This window comes from Anopheles bellator, chromosome 2 (assembly GCF_943735745.2).
Source record: "Anopheles bellator chromosome 2, idAnoBellAS_SP24_06.2, whole genome shotgun sequence".
In the NCBI taxonomy this organism is placed as follows: domain Eukaryota; kingdom Metazoa; phylum Arthropoda; class Insecta; order Diptera; family Culicidae; genus Anopheles; species Anopheles bellator.
In genome coordinates, this window is record NC_071286.1 from 4,772,079 (window position 1) to 4,792,467 (window position 20,389).

Sequence of the window (20,389 nt, forward strand, 5' to 3'; positions counted from 1 at the left end):
ACCAGCCGAGCCGAGCCGTGTCAAGGAGCAGCTAATCAGGAGCAGGATCACGCACGAGACCCAAGACCCCGGTTCGTGTGCGGTTTCCTTGTCGGTCCGTCAATGTACAGTGATCCGGCGGTGGGTGGTTGCTGGCGTAAGAAGCAGGTGGTTTGAAGTGCCACCCCAGTCGTTGCAGTGTCCTGTCCGCGACAGGAGTGCTCGCTTTAGTTCATTTTTTGTGGTGCCAAGACCGGAGGCAACCACCATCACAACCACCAACGACAATATCAGCAACCAGCAGCCGAAAGGACGGGCAGCAACAACAACAACAGCGTCCGCCCAGCAGAACAGAAGCAGCAGCAGCAGCAGTGTTCTTGCCCTTGGTGGTCGGATTCAAAATTGGGAGCGTAGCGGTGGAAAGCGAGCAACATGTTTACGGGTACTTTGCGTCTGAAAGTCTGCGAAGCGACCGGGTTGCGGCCGACGGACTTTCAGACGCGCCACACGATGACATTCGGCCGGCTCGGCGATCAGCTCATCGATCCGTACGTGTCCATAGACGTCGACGAGAAGTTTATAGGTAGGTATTTGGTTCCCACAATCTCGGCGTGATTATTTATCACATTCCAGGCAAGGTTCAACCGATATCGGAAGATGTCGACTAAACTAAAAACACAAGAACAGATTCTATTCAATTGGTGCCCCGGTTGATCGCGATCGCGCTCGGCATGTGCACGATTTACGCGCTCCCGAACCGCGAACGGCCGTCAGGCGGCTCGAGACGTAATTCCAAGGACGAGATCTCCTATAGTGTCGGCTGTTGCCGCTGTGCTCTTTTATGAGCGGGAAAAATAGCTCCGGAAGATGTGTTGTCCCTGGAATGTCTTTAAGCGCTATGTCTATTTATGCCCCGCATCCCGCGCCCTTGCCAGGGAGATTGTGTTAATATTTCCGCTTCGATCGTTTCGATTTCAACTCGCCCATCGACACGGGGAGCAGACTGAAATGGTACAAACGGGTGGGGGGCCTTCAAAGATCGGCTGGGGCCATGCCAAGGGGAAGCGAAGTGGAGGACGTCGCACGCGATGCGCGGGGAGGTTTGACATTTCGAGCGAAATTTTCCTACCACCGCGCAGGATTGAAAATGAAAATGGCTGCCTGTCAGTGCCTGTGCCAAGGTTTCGCGGTACAACACAAACGGGGGCACACGCACGGAAAAATCCTCGGGTCGGGTTCCGAGCGGAAACGTGTGGAAAACTCGTGCATGGGGATTCTGGCCACAGACACACACAGCATGTGTGAAACAGACGAGTTTCACGGCGAAACAGTCGGTAGTGAGAAAGAGACAGAAAAAGACCGAGAGAGAGAGAGAGAGAGGGAAGCGGCACTCTCTCGCAGAGAGCGGAGAGTCGTAAGTCCTCGGACACTGTACACACAGGTCAGGGTTTTTCTGCTCCGAGCGAAGGAAAATGCGCTTGCGGTTGTGTGAGGAGCGGACAGCTAAATGAAAAACGGACCGATAGGCGGCGATGAGAAAATGCCTCCGACGGGCAGGAGACATCCCCCAGCATACGACTGAAGGGACCGCAGGTACAAAGCAGGGAAAGGTCAGGAGGAAGTCGTTTACAGGCAGTGGCGGAAGGGTAACCGATGAAACCGTGTCCAGAGAATAGGTGACCTCAAGATTCATATCTTGTTCTTCGCTGCGAACACAAACGGACCTGCATTAATCGTGGTCAGCGAGTAAGAAGATCTCCACGTTTGCTTTGATGAGCAACGGAACGCTCAGTTATTCGCCCTTCAACCCAGGGAACAAGTCTTCGCCATCCGCATATACGGACGGCGGTTCTACTGATATTTGTGCAGCTCCCTCGGAGGTGGCCAAATGAAATCTTCTTCTCGAAAGAGAGACGCAAAGCTAGAGCGAAAGAGCCGGGCCTAATGACCCCCCAATTGAGAAACCCTCTCACTTTGTGTTCAGCGTTTCTATAGATGTTTTCCTTTAGGAAATTCTATTCCGCGGAGCATCCTTTCGCGGGCGCGTCACCCAGATTCCAGGCCTTTCCGATGCTTGGCCGTTGCCGCCAGATGATGGGACGCGCAGTATTTGTGAATAAACATGTTTTTTTTTGCAATCTCTAAGTTTCAATTTCAATCCCCTAAGCAGTCCCTGTCTCTCGACTGTGGTCCCTCTGTGTCCCTCTGTGTTTGGGCACGTTGGACCACGGCTTTGGTTGCAAACCCATGCAGCTTGTATTGCTCACTACCACGCTATGGCCATGCAAGTGTCGCGGAATTAGCAGCGCGATTCATTCCAGTTTCGAGAAAGGACTGTGAAGCTGCCAGCGACTTCGAGCACTAATGTGAGCCAAGGTTTCGCGTGAGCTGCATAATCACATTGGTGTGAATCATTGCACGGTCATCGAGGGCTTCAAGGGCCTACCGAGTGCTCCAATGGTACCTGCGGTGGCAAACAAAACGATGCAGCCTCCGGATGCTGTTGTTGTTGGATCCGTTCGCTGGCTCCTTTGGCCCAAGCCCTGTAATTCATTTGCCACGGATAACTATGCTAACGATATTTGTAATGCCAAACATTAGCCAAAACCTTCTGACCAACGGAACTTCCGTGGAGATATATTTTTCTATGCAACATGGGGGCATTATTTCTCACGTTGCTAAACAAACAACGTGCCAGAAGGATCGTGCGCCAATTTCAGCACGATCACAACACCGCCTAGAATCGCGTTGTATGCGCGTGAGTTGAAGCTTTGCGTGTAACGCCTTTCCGGATACATCTTGCGATGCTTATCACCATGGTCAGTCGTCGCTCATCTAGCCGCATTATCTTATCAACGAATCTGTTTTGCTTTTGTTCGCTCCACCGCCACGGTTGCGGATGCTGTTTGTCCAGCCAAACGCGTAGCCAGCACCATAAACCGCACCAAATCTGTATGCCTCCTCGCTGTCGCCTCTAAATCGTACACCACTTCCGTCAGTCACCCGGTCAAGTGGAGCCCCGGCCCGGGGATAATTTTCGAGTATTTCTAGCACCGCACCTCTCTAGGGCGTGATCACGTGCCCTGCGCTAAGCGGAACGCGGCGCATTCGTACCAATTTGAATGTCGCACCGAGCGACGGATTTCGCAACATCGCGGCACCACCACCCCGGGGCTGGATTGGCAATGGTGGCCGTCTCTTGTTCTCCTGTGCAGGAACACGGCCGACAGCGGGACGCCAATTAAAAACGATTTATTATAAAGTGGGTCAATGAAATGGCGGGCGGGAAAACAGAACAACAAACTTCGTGTCGCAATGGAAAAGGTGCAGATCGATGTTGGTCGCTGCAGACGGTGAGCCGTGGACGCCTCCTCCCCATAATGAATCATAGTTATTTTCTGTTTACGCTCGCGACAAGCTGCGACACACTCCGCCCCGGGGTCATCCAACCCGGCCGGCAGGACAGGACACTTACTTACTCGTTGAATTAGTGTGTAGCGTGCTACGGTCGCTCCGCGCCCCATGCCCCATTGACCCACTTAATTTTTTGTTTCTAAAATATAGAACGCCGCGGAAGCCTTGCGACAATTGGAGCTGGATGCAATGCGCCAGTTACGAAACGGCTTGATCCTAGCCTGCACTATCCGGGCAATTTAAGCAAATCACAAATAATGTCACGAGTTGACAGCACCAGCGATCGCAAGGCCCTTGAAGGCGAGACCTTCAAGTCGAAAACGGGGCCACGCGAAGATGATGCTAATTTCGAATGCGTCGTCTTCGATGCCACTCTAATGAGACCGAGAGAGACCGTAATGAGATGTAAACCATCCCGATCCGGGATCCGGATCGGTCCTGTGCGCTTGGAGAGCTGCACTTTGCGTTGCACACTTTGATGTTCGCGCTCGCGCGGTTCTCGGAAGATTTCTGACGATCACGCCCTGCGTGAAAGACACGTGAAGTCGCGTGACGCTTGGGAGGTGACGGACGCCCGCGTAAGGCGGCACCACCGATCGGTGTCCACTTTTGTCCACACATTAGATCATCTCCGCGTGAATCATCAAACGGCGAGAGATGAAATTCACGTGATTAATGTCGGTCATAAATCTATTTCTAAATCATGCGCCCCCGCCTGGCGAAAGGACCAGCGTGCATCGTGGCGTGGCGAATTGATCCTCCGTGATGCCCGTTGAGGATGCAATAACTTTGTGTCGCTAAATATTTACCAACAAAACATCCGGAGCTCCCGGGGTATCGGAGCTCACAACCGTTAACTAACCCGTTTTTTTGTCTTTCCAGAGCGCTCCACCACAAAACCGCGCACCTTCGATCCGGCGTGGAACGAGAGCTTCATACACGAGGTGGAGAACGCGAACGTCCTCGGGATGACGATCTTCCACGAGGGTCCCATCACGGACGTGTTCGTGGCCAACACGACAATACCGTTCGAGGATCTGGTCACACGGAACGAGTCGGAGCAGCAGGACTTTTGGGTAGGCTAAGCGTCGCGTGCGCCGTCATCCGGCACCTGTCTAATGCGCTAATCTTCTCCGATCTGACCTTTCAGGTGGATCTTGAACCGCAGGGCCGACTACACGTGAAAATCGATCTTCGGTGGACGCAGGACGCCAACAATGTAGCCTCGCAGAACTCGTGCCGCCGGGCGGTCGTCAAGGATCAGCCATTTTTAAATCGCCGCCGCGGTGCAATGAGAAGACGTGTTCATCAGGTCAGTGTCGTTCGTCGTTCCCGTGTAACCTTTATCGTGGCCGATTACATCCTTCTTGTGAGTGAACCCCTCACACACCCCGAGCTCCTACCGACCGGATTCGAACGGACGTGCGCGATTGCGACAACAAGGGGCCGTCGTTGCGGGGCCTGTTTCACATTGCGAGACAAGTCATTGACGTTGACGTGTTTTGCTTTAAATTGAAAATGACAATTGAAAATGGGCGTCCTGCCCCCGGGGCGGTTGGCGAGAGGGTCGGCCCTTCACGAATGAAGACTCTCTGATTAATGTGCCCCGACCGAACCCGACCGTTCGGTTGGCACCCCCGGGATAGTTGCATTCTGCATAGTGTCCGATGGCACTGCAACCCGTGTGTTCGTTGTACGGTTAGCCTTGTTTCGGGTTTCCCAACGGTCTGCCACCAGGTGGATTGACCTCCTGGACCCAGTGGTTAGTGAAGCAGTGGTAGTAGGGTGCCGTAGTGAAGAGGCACATTGATTTTCCGTGTGCGTCCCAGTTTGACGTAAAAACAGGTCGAATGCTGAGGCACTGATTAGAGCCATACCGAGTTGTTGTGGTTCGATTCGGCTAAGGAAAGGATACGCAACACCGCGGCCCTGTTGTACGCGGTACCAGGCGTCTCCATTTCCGACCAGGCGGCTCCATTCTCAAAAACCAATGCGTTCGAAGCTTCTGCGATGGCCAGCTAGTTAGCAAAGTGGGACAATTTTAAACCATCATCGCGTCAATCAACCCGCAAATGATGAACAGTGAATGAAAGTGAGCGATTTGCAAACGCAACGAAATTGTTTTAGAACCCCCCCCTTTGGGTGACACTGGATTGACCACTTCCACTGGCCACTACGGCGGGTGATTGGAAGCAGTCGAAGCCGAACTTACTTTGCCGGCTGGCGGGGGGGTTGCTTTATTTATAACCCGCGTTAGGACGTTGGACGGATCCACTCCACTCCGTGCCATGATCTACCGCAAACAACCGCATCGGATGCAAATCGAAAATCCAACGCAATCCGGTACCCACCGGCCCCATAAGTAATGATGATGGAGTGTTTGCGATGATGATGATGATGCGGTGTGCGGGTGCGAGAGTATCGCCCGTCTTTAAATAGCTCAAAGTATGGCCCGCCCGAGCGCGCGTACGAATCGGACAAACGTTACAACGGCGACGACGACGACGAGGATGACGAGAAAGATGGTGATGGCGGTGATGCATTCATGCATCGATGATAACAACACTGTACTCACAGTCCCGATGGCATTGATACTATTTTTGAGCCAAACAGGAAGGCAACAGCTTCTGCCAGCTCGGTAGAAAACCCCGTGCCGTATGATTTGCTTCCCTCTATCACTTCTGTCACTCCGGACCGGACTGGACCGGAGCGCGCGGAACATCAGTCACCGGGTGCTTAACAATAGAGCGCACCCGGAGGAATACCGATAGTTGGAATGGACAAGCCTGAGGGACAAGCAGCATATGTGACCATTGGAATCACGGTTCGTGATGTACACGATGTACGGCGAAGGTGTTGGCCATATTTATGTTCGCACAGTACCATTCGAACCCTCGGTGATTTGTGGTTTGGGGGAACGACCAGGACAGGGTGCCGATTTATGAACAAGTTATTATAGGACAAGGCTTACCCACTACTACCTCAACATCGTTTGGCGCCGCCATGCGAACTAATAACACTTAATCTGATGTTTTCCTTTCCTTCTTCTCTTTTGCTGTGCTCGCCGCTGCCAGGTCAATGGTCACAAGTTTATGGCCACATTCCTGCGTCAACCGACGTTCTGCTCCCACTGTCGTGAATTCATATGGTAAAGTATTGGCCGTTTGACTGCCGTTTCACCCGATTTCAAATGTTGTAACATTTTACTTTAGTTTGGTTGCGGGCCTCGATTTTCTGTCTCTGTAGGTTGTAGGATTTCGATATTGATTTTTCCAATTTTTGGTTCTTCCGATCGAAGCGTAACATATGCCTAACAGCCATCATTCAGTTTCCGAAATTTTAACAGCTAATCTCTGAGGGTTTTTTTGTTGAAACAATCGAGAATAGGGTCACTAACACCTACACATCTTTGGTTCATGTTCAACTCATCACTCATATATCACGTGGCCCCGGATGGCCCCGGGTTTGGTTTTCCATTACTGAGTTATCAATTTTCCTCCGTTCGATTTCGATTAGAAGATTCCCCCTATTAACAACGGACGGGCACCCCATCGCGGGAGCGTTCACTAACGAATTGGGGTTCTTATCTTGCCCCCTCACCTAATCTGACCTTATCGGCGTACGGTACGATTTGCAATACAAACTGATGAAACTGACGGTGTCCTGATGTGTGTCCTTATCAATCTTTTGTAACGTTCGTGCCGCACATTTTCTTCTTCTCTTTCTACTTTTTTTCGACCGTTGCAGGGGATTAGGCAAACAGGGCTATCAGTGTCAAGGTAAGCAGATGCATCCGTTCCCCGATGCACACGCACCGCATCCATGTTGCATCCGTGCATTCGCTGACTGCCTTCATTTTGCACGACCAAACCCGACACCCCGGATGATTGTCGTTCCATCTGCGCTGTTTCTTTCTATTTGTTTGTTTCTTCTTTACTTAATTTGCATTCTCACTAATTACGCGCTAATTTCGGCAAAGGTTTCAATGGTTTCCGGTCTGTACACTGTGCCTGTGTTCGTTTGGCTCCTCAATATGTGTCATTGTTCTACTACTTTTTTTCTTTTGTTGGTTAGCCATTTCTTAACTAACGTTTTTTTGCCGTTGGCCTCTGTTCTCTGCCTCTGTTTGAATGGAAAATTCTTTTTTGCTCACATTTAACATCGCACTCCTGCTCTGTTCTGTTTAACAATTGTTTGGTTAGCTTAGTTCTCCCTGTTTCAACTGTTTTCCCTGCTCAAAATCTTTACGACGATCGTACTTTTCCGCACCGTCCTGGCTGGCGGAAAGTTTTCTTTTCCATTTTCTTATTGGTTTGGTTCGTGGTCGCTCTATTCTCTTTGTTGTATTGTGTTGTTCCTCATTGTTGTTCATTTCTCTAACGCGCACGACGGCGAGTAATGTCGGTCGGACGATCGGTCCTGGTCGGAATGAGTTTGCTGAGGATCGATCGGTAGTTCGAAGGTGCTTCCCGGTGGTGCTGGCCATCCCGTGGACTGGTGTACATTATGAATCACGGGTCGTCGCCGGCAATCACGTTCCAACTTCCCTACTTTCTCTCGTCCACAGTGTGCACATGCGTCGTCCACAAGCGGTGCCATAGTTCGGTGGTGACAAAGTGTCCCAAGAAAAAGGATGAGGTACGTGCAGTGCAGATGCAGAGATGACCAGAGCCGCCAATAACAGCAGCGCGATTCCCTATCCTACCTCTAATTGCAGCAAACCAAACCGACACCAACGGAGGCAGCCCAACGGTTCAATGTAAATATGCCACATAGGTTTTCAGTGCACTCGTTCAAGCGGCTGACGTTCTGTGATCACTGCGGGTCGCTGCTGTACGGCATCATTAGACAGGGGCTGAAGTGCGAGGTGTGCAGCATGAATATCCACCGGCGCTGCGAGGGCAACGTGGCCAACAACTGTGGCATTAACACCAAGCAGCTGGCCGAGCTGCTGAACGAGATGGGCATCACCATGGACAAAACACCACCCCGTAGATCTAAGGTAAGCGTGAGTGGCTCCCGGACCAGAATCCCAGCATCCTCATGTATCATTGCCGCTTTACTGTAGTACTCCAACCAAGCGCCTGGTGATAGCCTCTCGATGTCGGAACGCTCGGACGATACGTGCTCGCTCGATACGCTCTCCACCAAGAGCAGCGTGGATAGTGAGCTCGGTGGAGGGGCGGCCTCCCTGCAGCACTACGGCGGTCGCGGCGGTGCCGGTGGTCAAACCTCAAAGTCTGGGGGGCCGGCGATGGGCCTGCTGGTCAACCTGGGCGCCGACGACGACGGCAATGCGCGCCCGATGGCGGGCAAGGTGTTCCTGACGGACTTCAACTTCATCAAGGTGCTGGGCAAGGGCTCGTTCGGCAAGGTGATGCTGGCGGAAAAGAAGGGCACGGACGAGGTGTACGCGATCAAGGTGCTGAAGAAGGACGTGATCCTGCAGGACGACGACGTGGACTGTACGATGACGGAGAAACGCATCCTGGCGCTGGCCGCCAAGCATCCGTTCCTGACGGCGCTACACTCGTGCTTCCAGACGCCCGACCGACTGTTCTTCGTGATGGAGTACGTGAACGGTGGCGATCTGATGTTCCAGATACAGCGGGCCCGCAAATTCGACGAACCACGGGCCGCCTTCTACGCCGCCGAAGTCACACTCGCGCTGCAGTTCCTGCACCGGAACGGTGTCATCTATCGCGATCTCAAGCTGGACAACATACTGCTCGATGCCGAGGGCCACTGTAAGCTGGCCGATTTCGGCATGTGCAAGGTATGTTCCCCGTTGGCGGGTTTCGTAGTAACGCTATTCACGAGCAACACACATTCGCTTACAGGAGGGCATTACCGGCGACAACCTCACGTCGACCTTCTGCGGCACACCGGACTACATTGCCCCCGAGATCCTGCAGGAACTGGACTACGGACCGTCAGTGGACTGGTGGGCGCTCGGGGTGCTAATGTACGAAATGATGGCCGGCCAGCCACCGTTCGAGGCGGACAACGAGGACGATCTCTTCGAGGCGATCCTTCGCGACGACGTCCTATACCCGGTGTGGTTGTCCCGCGAAGCGGTATCCATTCTGAAAGGTACGTCCAAAGACTAAAGAGTGACTCTTCTCGAATCGGCCCACCCTAAATCTGCTTTCTTTATCGTGGTTAGGATTCATGACCAAAAACGCAGCGAAGCGGTTAGGCTGCACCGATGGCGAAAATCAAATCCGAAGTCATCCATTCTTCAAAGACATGGACTGGGAGGCGCTGGAGCAGCGCAAAGTTCGACCACCATTCCGGCCACGAGTGGTACTGTGATGCACCGACGATGCACCCGCGTGAAGTCACTACTAACGCTCTCTCTCTCTCTCTCTCTCTCTCTCTCTCTCTTTTTGCTTCCAATCCACCAAACAGCGGAGCGCTCGCGATGCTCTCAACTTTGACACGGAGTTCACGAAGGAAGACCCCGTGCTGACGCCGGTCCCGAACGATATCATACGCTGCATCAATCAGGACGAGTTTGCCGGCTTTTCCTTCACTAATCCCGAGTTCGGTCCGGAGCGGAAGATAGTTTGCTAAGCTCGTTAACGCGGTGGGCCACCGAACGCCACCTTCTACGTTCTGATTTGTCCACGGGCACGGGGCGGGCGAAACGACGAGAGGACGCACACACTATCGGAGCGCTGTCAGTAGCACAAACACCATCGACGCCTAGCGCCCGCCGCTCGCACACCACTTAGTTTTCGCATCGTCCTGTTCCGGACACACCCGGAACACACGCAAGTCGGTGTACGATTTAAAGTGTGTTTCTTTGGTTTTAGCACTTCGTATCGCACAGAAGGCAAGAAAGAGCCCGCAATTTGGGAATTTTGAAGAGTTCTAAAACGGGGATAAAAGAGAGAAAACGAAGCGCCCAGAAGCGCGTTGTTAAAAAGATGGGCAAACGATCGTAAGAGAGGAAGGTTTGGCTTTCAACTGCTGGGGTACGTTAAACGTAAACCGGAGACGTTGTAAGGGTTGTTTTACATTATTCGATTTAATTAGTACGTTTTTTTTGGGACGACTAGAGGAAGGCTGACTGAATGAATTCGGCATGGGAGTCACGCTGGACAGAGATAGGGCACGCTGTGTGATAACAAACAGCGCGTTGTCGTTTCGATCGATTCGTTCGCAAGAAGACAATCTCTCTGCCAAAGCGAATGCCCAATCGTCGTCTGTTGGTTTTACTAGGAAAGTTGGAAAGGTGCTGGTGGTACCTCGAGGTATACCGGTGTCCTGTATCGTGACGCGTACGCGTAGGTGCCACCGAATTATTGCAATCTCATTTGAAGCCAAAATCACCAGGATTGTGAACATTATGATGCAATCGTCTAAGGTTTAGTTTTACTAGGCAGAGTAACCGGTGCTTACCCGAACGTATTCTAACGTAAGATCGCATTGTTTTAAACAAATGTGTTGAATTTTACTGTACCGGCGCCAAGGTTAACGCAACCGATAATCTTAGGACAAGGTGTCAGAAAGATGGAAAGTGTAGTATTGTACGATGTTTGTTAGGTGTTTTAAATTGCGTTACTTCGTTGCGTTTTTAGTTCACGTTCCTAATACAAACACTAGCGTTAAGTTGGAGGTGTGTTGCTGTTGAAAACATTCATTTTACTCTCCCTCGTGCGTGTATCAAACAATAATTGGCTCCCAGGCTGGATGCGCTGGGCCTAAGGCAGGATGTACATTTCACCGAAAATCGTTTCGAAAATCGAAAATTTCACCGAAAATCGAAAATTTTAATCGTTTTTCTTTCACTTCAACCGCGCAGAAGCTCCGGAGTGAGTGCCCATTCGCATTTATCGCCCTCCGTTGTTTCGGAAACTGTCCGCGTGTGTTTGCGAAGCAAATTTGGCCATTTATTGTACCGTATTTCTGTGTTGCAATCTCATCCGTTCGACGACGACGGTGGAAATCTGAAGCAGATTTTACGCAATGAATTGTTTACTTCTAGCAACTCTATCGGGGCGCTCAGAGCGCGGTTTTAACACTAGTCATTGGGTACGTTACGCACCGTGTGCATGCGCTGCGCGTTTTACGATTATTACAGCCGACGTTAGATTAGTTCTTAGTTCTTCGTCAAGAGGTTGTCTCCCATCCTGGACGCGCGAACGACTCAGTAAAACATTGGAATAGACCAAAGATTAACAGCTCGCACTAGGAAGGAGCAAACAAGTGAGTCAGGGAAAACAGGGCTCTGCCCGACGGTCGTCGCTCCGTTAAGTTTTTACTTTTAATTCCCTACAACTCAGTTACAAAAGGGGTAGAAGCCGGCGTGGATGGTGGGAAGCGGTAGGAAAAAGAAACAGAAAAGGGGCAAGGGTCCGGCGGAACCGGGGAAACGGGGAAACTCTCCTTGCCATAGGATAGCTAATTGTTAGAAACTAACGAAAGGATGTTTGTGTGTTATAACTGTGCATCAGGATGCAAAATGTTTGCTATAAAACGTGCAGTATTGAGTTTTAGTTTTTCTCTTTTTAATAGAGCAACTTATTTATTAGTACCGTAACACCTAGTAATGATGAATGTTAACTAGTTCGAATGCTGAATGTTGACTAGTAGGAATGTCTAGCTAAGGGGGGTAGTTGGAAGCGAAGGTTGGCGACAAATGACGAGAAAAAAGATGGTGTCTTGAAGACGGCAGGAACGACGACAGTAGACACGGAATGGTGGGTATAGCTTAGCGTAAAAGATGGTGTCGAATGGTTGGTGGCAACAGAATGTCTCATATATAGTTTAACCCACGATACATTTCCTTCCGAACGTGGCATATCTCTTTGCTGTTGAAACAGCTCAATAGAAGCGTAATATATGTGTGTATAATCTCCACCGAGCGGGGTCCACAAGCGAGAAGAAGACGAAAAGGAAAACTGCTGCAGGTGTGCTGGCCAAGAATGTGTTGTAAAATCGTATTCAGTTGGTTCTGTCTCGTTTGTCGTTTGTGTTTTTCGTATCTGTGCGTGATCGTAACTCTCAGTACGACAACTCTCGAACCGATGGGCCGCGCGTTTGAATGTAGAACCGTTATCAATAGTGTAGCTCTCGCTGCGGTTGCAAACTAGCTAGTGGAGGCTTTGAGCTTGTGCATATACGGGTGCGTGTGGCCGCTGCGTTTGTGGAGGGTCGGCGACGAGGAAAACTCTGGATGTCCGAGCCTGGGAGTGGGTAGATCGTATTGATCCACGTTTTCCCGAGCCTCGTCCAACTTCCATCGCGAACCCTTCGGCACAAACTCAGCGGACGGCGCGATTAATATGAGTGATTACTAAGAAAATGGCTGCAAACGAAGCAAAGCACACACACATACACACATGCATACAGATATTTGACAAGTCGCCTTTTTATATGCTCCTGTCTCTCTGTTGGCACAGCACGACAGCGACAAAAGGAAACGCACACTGGATTCGGGGGGGAAGAAACAACAAGAAGAACAAACTTGAAAATCACACAATTCCGTCTGATAATATTAAAAGCAAAGCAAACAATTCGATGAAGAAAAGGGCCGTATCCGCCGAGCGCAGACTGTGTGCTATGATGATTGTAAAGACTAAGGACACAAAAACATAGCACGCATTGAGAAGCGTTGTGAAGGAAGCGTCCAACATCGTCGTGTTGCTGCCCAATATAGCATATTTTAGGTGGAAGGAAAACCAACAAAGCAAGCCATTAAATTCTTGAGCCACTCTTTTCGGGTAATAAGGACTTCCGGTTTTCAAACAAAAACCACACCAAAACCGCTCATCGGATGCAAGCTTCAGTTGGCACACAGTTGTGGTAAAATTCCCACCTGTTGGGACCGTTTACTTTGCGCGATTCATCCACGCAAAGTTGTTTGTGTTGTGTTCCGTGCGTTTCTAGTGAGATGTTCTTGCAGCTTCTCTGACCACCGGCCAGGGCACCCCAAAAGGACTTGTACACGCGGACGGAAGAGAACATAACTGGCAAGTGCAAAATTCTTCCTTCATAGGGGCGCAACAAACAAGATGGCAAAAACCAACCAATCTCAAACATCAAATCATGGGCAAACCATATTCAGATGGCGGAACAGACAGAATAGCGACATTCGTGTACATTAGTTGCATGTTAGGTAGATTAAAAACACTATAATATACTAACCGTAACGTAACAATACATTATTCCCCGCAGAGCACAGAGACAAAAAGGGAAGAAAAGGCCGGTCCGGTGTAACAGTGAAAGCCAAAACTTGGGCAAACGATGGCAATGGCAACCCGCACTCGAATGAATGTACTCGAATGGCAGGAGCAAACAAAATACTTACCAAGCCGAGCAGGAGCAGGACACACAAAATATATACAAAGTAAAAAAAAAACAGACAAAACACGGTCAAAGATATGAATATGATTAGAGCAAACTGCATGTTACACAATTAAAAGAAAAACAAAAGAAAACAGAGACAAGCCACGGCCACGACGTTGGCTCTAGCTTTTCGGGGTTCAGGTTTTGAGTGGCAAAAGAAACCAAATAACCAAATCTCAACTGCGCTGCGAAGTGAACGGGAATGGTCACGTGTCACGCGCGCATTTTGATGGCGCATACGCAAGCAAAATCCAAAACACGCAGGAGTCAGCGCGCTCGGATATAAATATGTGTGTGTGTGTGCAAATACATACGAAAAGAAATTAGCAAACACGGGGAGATATATTGAAACGTGTATTCTGATGAACACATATATATATACAAATATATATATATATATATATGGATATAAGAAAAGTAAAAGTGAGAAACAAATTTAGAAATTTATAACGACTAAAGTGCGTATGCGTCACGCAGCCACCAGCACTGTATCAAACCGAAAGAGAACCGAAGGAGCGGACAGTGGTTTTTAGGACGGTCAAAGACTCCATATTGTAGGTCGCAATCGTATAGGACGCGTCTGTCGGTGTATTCTGGGACGACCCAAAATCCGATTGAGTAAATTTAATTTATAAATCGCTACCAAGCGAAGGCACCGAAGTTGTTTGGAAGGAAACCAAAATGTAAAACAATACGTCTCGTAAACACCAGCCAGACAGATAGCAGAAGAAGAAAACGCACACATTTTGCGCCAAAATGAAATGCCCCTCACAGAAACTGCATTGTGTTTTCGTTGCGTATTGTTTGGTGTCATGAGACCATTTTTAACCTCAAACCTTGTTACAAAACTCTCGAGAATGGTCAATGGAAGTTCCGGTTCAAGCTCTCCCGGAGCGATTTTCGCGTGTTGCGGTAGGCATATCGTTAGCTGTTACTCGAAAAGCAAACGCATAGAAAAACAAAAACAAAACGTAAACGTAGAATCATGATAAACCAAATTGTCCCACCGTGTACCACCAAAAACCACCACCAACCCTTTCTTTTTCCGTGTCCTTTGTAACGGCGACACACTATTACGGAGACGAACGGGTGGTTCGCACTGGCCCGAAGCGCCTTCGAGAGTGACGATAAATCTGCTTACACGACTTATCCCTGTGAATCCTTGCCCTGCGGACGGAAAGCGTGTGAGTGTTCCCCGCCGGTCCGTTCCCTTTACTGTGTCCCTTTCCTATAAGTGTATGTGCGTCTGTGTGAATGTGGGTGTCTGCTTAAGCATAAGTGTGCGAAAAAGGTGTAATAATAGTTGCACTACCCAAACGAACACATATGATCTAACTTTAGTGGATCGACGATCACCACACACAAACAACAGTCTAACGATATGCTCAGCACAGGCGATCGTCGCCCTCGAGGTGCGCTAAAGGAGCGCCAACCATATTAGTATTGGACTAGTTCTTTTGCAACCAGAAAGGCTTCACATTACTGTGCGGCCCTTCCTTTGGACCTTCGGGACTTCAGGATGTGAGTATCGATCACCAGTCATTACATTCGGGTGCGTTCGTTTGCTCGGTTCAACCGGAAGCGGAACAACAGTACAAAACAGTAAATCATCCTGCGTGTGCCGGGGCAATTCGGGGCTCTCGTTTCGGGGCCGTCGTGTGAGGGGCGTCCCAGTTTCTTCTTCTCCTACGTTTGCGCTGCTGAAATATCAAAACTAGTGAACAACGTGGTGTGTGATAACAATAAAACCAGGAATCATCGCTAACTTCTAATGAATGATGCTAATGATGCGGGCCGGGACGTACTACGCCAAAGCAGGAATCAAATTTGCCACGGCGCAGCACATCACCGAGACAGGACATATTGGCACAGCACACTAGCCGAATAGGGCCGAAACATTTGGTACGACGGCGAAAGGATGCCCATGAAAAACGCCGATAAGGGATGAAAAGAAACCAAAACTAAGATTAAGACGAACCAACCTCATGCGGCGGGTGTGCTTCGTAGCATAATCGGCACTGGAGCCATCGCAAAATGGTGGTGAAAAACCACCAACAACACTCGGCGCTGATATTTAGTCAAACACAGCAACAAAGTAAGATCAGAGACCCCCTTTTGAGCATGAGCGTCCAAGGTGACCAGTTCCGTCGGGCGTCCAAGGGGGTGCAGTATCTTGTCCATTGTAGGCGGCCGTATTCGAAAAAAAAACACACACACAAACAAAACGCCTGATAAAGATAACCCCACTTTTATGGAGTAATACAAACAGAAAAAGGCAAATCGCGATACGCGCAAGATCTTCTTAAGCCGCGGAGTGCGTACGCGCGAGCAAAACCCAAGATTACGCCTGCGGGCCGCAGGGAAACGCAAGCGAAAGAAGAAAAGAGCGAAAGAACTAGAGAAACGTTTACAAAGGAGGAAACTACAAAAACAAACCGCGGCGAATACAAAGAGATAATTCATTCGAAGCGAGGAAGCAAACAAAAAAACGAGAAAGAATGAATATATGAATATAAATACCAAAAATATTATATAACAAGAAATAAATATATATATATACATATATTAAAATATGTGATTATACCACGAAGTCTAACGCTTGTTGGTTCATTTTTATGGGCTGCTTCTTATGTAAACCTCGAATGAATCCCGGACATCCCGGATCTCATCAGTCCGTTTGTTGTTGGTATAGTAAATTTTTTGTTTAATCTCTATTTTGTGAACCCCAATAGTTGGATAAATGGTGTTTTCATTGAGTTCTGGAAGAGTAAAAAAGAAAAAACTGCTTGCGACGAGGATGGGATTCGAACCCACGCGTGCAGAGCACATTGGATTAGCAGTCCAACGCCTTAACCTCTCGGCCACCTCGTCATGTCGGCCGAGGTTCCTTAAAACTTAACATATACCAAGCGGTCTTAAAAGTTAATAAGTTTTCTAATGCGGATGAGGAACGCATTTTACAATTAAAATTCTTCGCATTATAATGATTACTGTGAGATCTAGACTCAAAACTCAATTTTGCCTTCGTTGCCGATGACTCACTCCTTGCCCGCACACATATTACGTCGTTGGCTGGTTATTTTTAATAAGAGTTTTCCAGGCAATCCGATTGAAAGAAAAATTCAATCAATGTGTTTCACATTACAATCCTTTTCCGATGGACATGACAAGGGAGAGAACCATCGAGAGAGAATAATGCACTATGGGGAATTTGTATTAGACAGACGGACACATTTTGGTTTAGGAAAAATCTACGGACTTTCAACGCTTTTGTTTTCTTGGCATGTGTTTTAATTAAAACATGTTATGTGTGATACAGGCGTTCTAGTATTATAAATAAACCTATTATATTGTATTATTATTGATCCTCCTATTATATTTATTATTATGCAAATCGTAATCATATTTAAACTCACACAAACTTGATACAACCTGTGAGTGAATCTTTTAGTATTAAAAGAGCAAATTATCATGAAAATAATGATATCACTATCACTTACCATAAATACTGTAAAAAAATGACTTTTAACGACGAGGATGGGATTCGAACCCACGCGTGCAGAGCACATTGGATTAGCAGTCCAACGCCTTAACCTCTCGGCCACCTCGTCTGACGGCGAAGGTCAACCAACGTGCCATTAAGAGCCAATTGAACGTACAACAGCAACTATGGTGCTGTCTAGGGTTGTTAAAAATCGCGCAATACGCAGAGAATCGTTCCATTAAACAGTTTAACTAACCTTGAAATTCGTTCACGTGTGGTTTGCTTTAAAAAAAGGGTACATAAATAAACATGCTACGAATTTGTCGGTTTGTTGACTAACGTTCCGTCGGATTTGCCTATCTGCCGCGCGGAAAAGCGCTGTGTAAATAAGGCCCAAAAGAACAGCGCAGATTGTCGGTCACAAACGCGGGACTGACTTACCGTCTGCTTTTCGATCTCAATAATAACAGACGAAGAAAAAAACGGACCTCGGCGCAGATGTTTTCTTGGCAATTCTTAATCCCACGCCGACCGTTAACCGACCCGTTGACCGGACGTTTGACTTGCGAACGTCATAATTTCAAGAGGATTTCCACGGCGTCGTCGTCTCCCAAGTTAGTTTGGCGAGGGAAAACTTAAACACACACGCCAATATGCTGCGGAAAAGGCATTTAATTTTAGCCAATTGCACGCGACACAGGGTCTGACCTTATCTCTCTGGCCCAGTTCAGGTTTGAGCCGGATATTCGGAGGGACTGTTGGGCTGATCGTTTCAGGGGAAAACGAAAGGAAAGACAACCTTTCAACTATTTGAGATTAATTTCACCATTGAGAGCTGCGGGTATCTTATGGTTATTACGACCTCTGCTAAGTCGTTGAAGGCCTGCAGCAAGACATGGGTGGGCGAGAAAAGCGTTGCAGCACGAAATGATCCTTGCCGCTTGCCTATGACCGCCTCACCACCAGACAGCTGGTGTTTTTATGTCGCTCGTGTCACGGCGCCTGTTGTTGCCGTGATTGGATGGAAAACTCAAGACCCGACGCTTCCTTACTTGCGCGCGCTTTCCTTCCCCCAGTTGGCAGCGTTACCGAAAACACACAATACAGCGGAAAAACGAAGCAAACCGACCGTCACCGCGGCTGGCTGAATTTCCACGCCAGGGGACGGAATTTCGCAGGCAGGAAATTCGCAGAACATTTCAACGGCCCACTGGCGTTCGCCAGTGTAGTTTGTGTTTTGACGCCGAAGGAAGCGGACGTCGGATTGCTGAACACTTCCGGTGCAACAAGTGGTAGACACGAGTGGGTTCGAAAGAGTTGTTTGGCCGCCGTATCGATCAAACGCGCCGCGGACTGTTGCTGTTCTCTAGCAACCTGCAACCGGCGATAGTTTTCCTTGCTTGTCCTGTATAGTAATTTCGGTTTCAAAACCTGAACATGAAGTACCCGAACACGCTCGACCTTAACACTTATCGGGCGTATATGTGCGCGAGGCATTTGAATCGTGACAAAAGCCGCCTACTCGACGCCATCAACCTGGACTGGGACCTGAACGTACCGGAACCACTCAAGATCCTGTGCCTGAAGGCGATCGCCGACAGCTGGACAACGGTGCCTTACTTCCGCGAGCTACCACTCTGCGAAGATCGCCAATATCTGCTCGATCTGCTAGATCTGAACTTTCCGCTCGAAAACCTTTGCGCCCGGGTCCGGAGCGATGCGTTCTGGAAGCGAGCCTTTCAGCACCGGTGGCGCAATTTCGTGCCGATCGAGGTGGGCACGAAACCCTGGATACGGATCTACCTTGAGCAGCACATCGCCGAGACAATCGAGCACCTGAAACCATCGGACTACGATCAGGAGAGCGTGAAGAAGATTGTCGATCTGTGCGCCCCATTTGTGAAGGAGTTACGCATCGAGCGTTTACAGCCATCACTCTCGGACAACAGTGACCACGTGCCCTTCGACATGATTCTCGGTAGCTTGCGGAAACTTCAGCGCATTAGCTTGACATACGATGTGAAAGATGTGGGGCACAACTTTTTCCTCGGCTGTGCGACCATCACCGAGATGGACGTGAAGCTAATGACCCAGGGTCTGGAGCGGTGCGGGGATTTGACCGAGTTCCGTCTGCACAGCAGCAAACTAGAGCCGACCATGATGAAGCGTATCAGTGCAGCCCTCGGGAAGGGTTGTCCGAATCTGCGGACGATCGCTTTCCCGCACTGCCGGTGCGGAGACATCGGGCTGCGGGCGTTCTGTGAGCCGATCAAACCGTACTCCTTTCCCAATGTGCGCGAGGTCGTGCTGACCAATAACTTCCTGTGTAAGTCCTGGCGCGGATCTAGTGTCCTGGGTGCTGGATTGGGACGGGCGTTAACCTTTGTTATGTCCTGCAGCCCCGGAAAGTGTACAGGAGTTGACATGGCGCCTGCGGCACCGACGCATCGAACGGTTGGATCTCCGGCTTAATCCAATTCTCACCGAAGGAGCTATAATCATTCTCTGTGGTGTGCTGTTCATGCCGTTGAGAGAGTAAGTGCATGATGTCATCTCAAACACACGCCATCGCGTTATTAAATATATTTATATACGTGCTTTCCAGGCTTAACCTCAGCTGCTGCTCGATTGACGAGCAGATCGAGGACCATTTGCTGATGTTGATACGCTTTAACTACACCATTAAGCGGCTAGATATCTCCTCCAACCGGCTCGGGCCGGCGATGGGGGAACGTTTGTTGCAGCGAGTTTACGAAAATAAAACGCTCCAGCAGTTCGATTTGCGCAACACGGACATTTCGTGCGACGTACGAGCAATCATCGACGAGGTGATACTCGAAAACCGGGATCCGCACAGTTTGAGCAATTGGTAAACGGCCGCGTAGAGAGTGCCTATTTATTTTTCTACCCTTGACCCGGTTTGCATAGCAGAAACTAATGCCTCCAGTGTTTGCATTCAATAAATATCGACCAGAGCATTTCTAAGAAATGTTTTAATCAAGTGATGAATGGCACAATATTTTATCGTTTTATAACTTCCAGTTTGAATTTTGGCACGTTGCGGCTAGGGACTTATCGTTTTCCATTCTTTTCCTTTTGCTTTGAAACAGCAATATTTTCTTACATTGAAACACCAATACTTTCTTACATTGAAAC

The 20,389-nt window shown here is 49.2% G+C and overlaps 2 protein-coding genes and 2 non-coding genes across 4 annotated transcripts; 2 read left to right on the forward strand and 2 right to left on the reverse strand.

Moving 5' to 3' along the window:
- The first annotated feature begins 411 nt into the window (after window positions 1–411).
- Window positions 412–9,969, forward strand: LOC131212470 (protein kinase C). Its single transcript, XM_058206347.1, is given in 10 exon segments — window positions 412–562; window positions 4,276–4,469; window positions 4,544–4,705; window positions 6,468–6,541; window positions 7,141–7,172; window positions 7,961–8,031; window positions 8,111–9,169; window positions 9,234–9,486; window positions 9,560–9,699; window positions 9,805–9,969. Coding segments are annotated over 10 exon segments (2,301 nt in total).
- Window positions 9,970–16,538: 6,569 nt separating this feature from the next.
- Window positions 16,539–16,620, reverse strand: Trnas-gcu (transfer RNA serine (anticodon GCU)). The gene has a single exon. It is a non-coding gene; the product is annotated as a tRNA-Ser (tRNA).
- A 658-nt stretch (window positions 16,621–17,278) lies between these two features.
- On the reverse strand, window positions 17,279–17,360 carry Trnas-gcu (transfer RNA serine (anticodon GCU)). The gene has a single exon. It is a non-coding gene; the product is annotated as a tRNA-Ser (tRNA).
- Window positions 17,361–18,507: 1,147 nt separating this feature from the next.
- LOC131212214 (uncharacterized) lies at window positions 18,508–20,198 on the forward strand. The gene is made up of 3 exons (XM_058205989.1): window positions 18,508–19,559; window positions 19,633–19,768; window positions 19,839–20,198. Exons 1-3 carry the CDS (start codon window positions 18,671–18,673, stop codon window positions 20,104–20,106), a joined length of 1,293 nt encoding a protein of 430 aa, XP_058061972.1. The 5' UTR covers window positions 18,508–18,670; the 3' UTR covers window positions 20,107–20,198.
- Window positions 20,199–20,389: the final 191 nt, after the last annotated feature.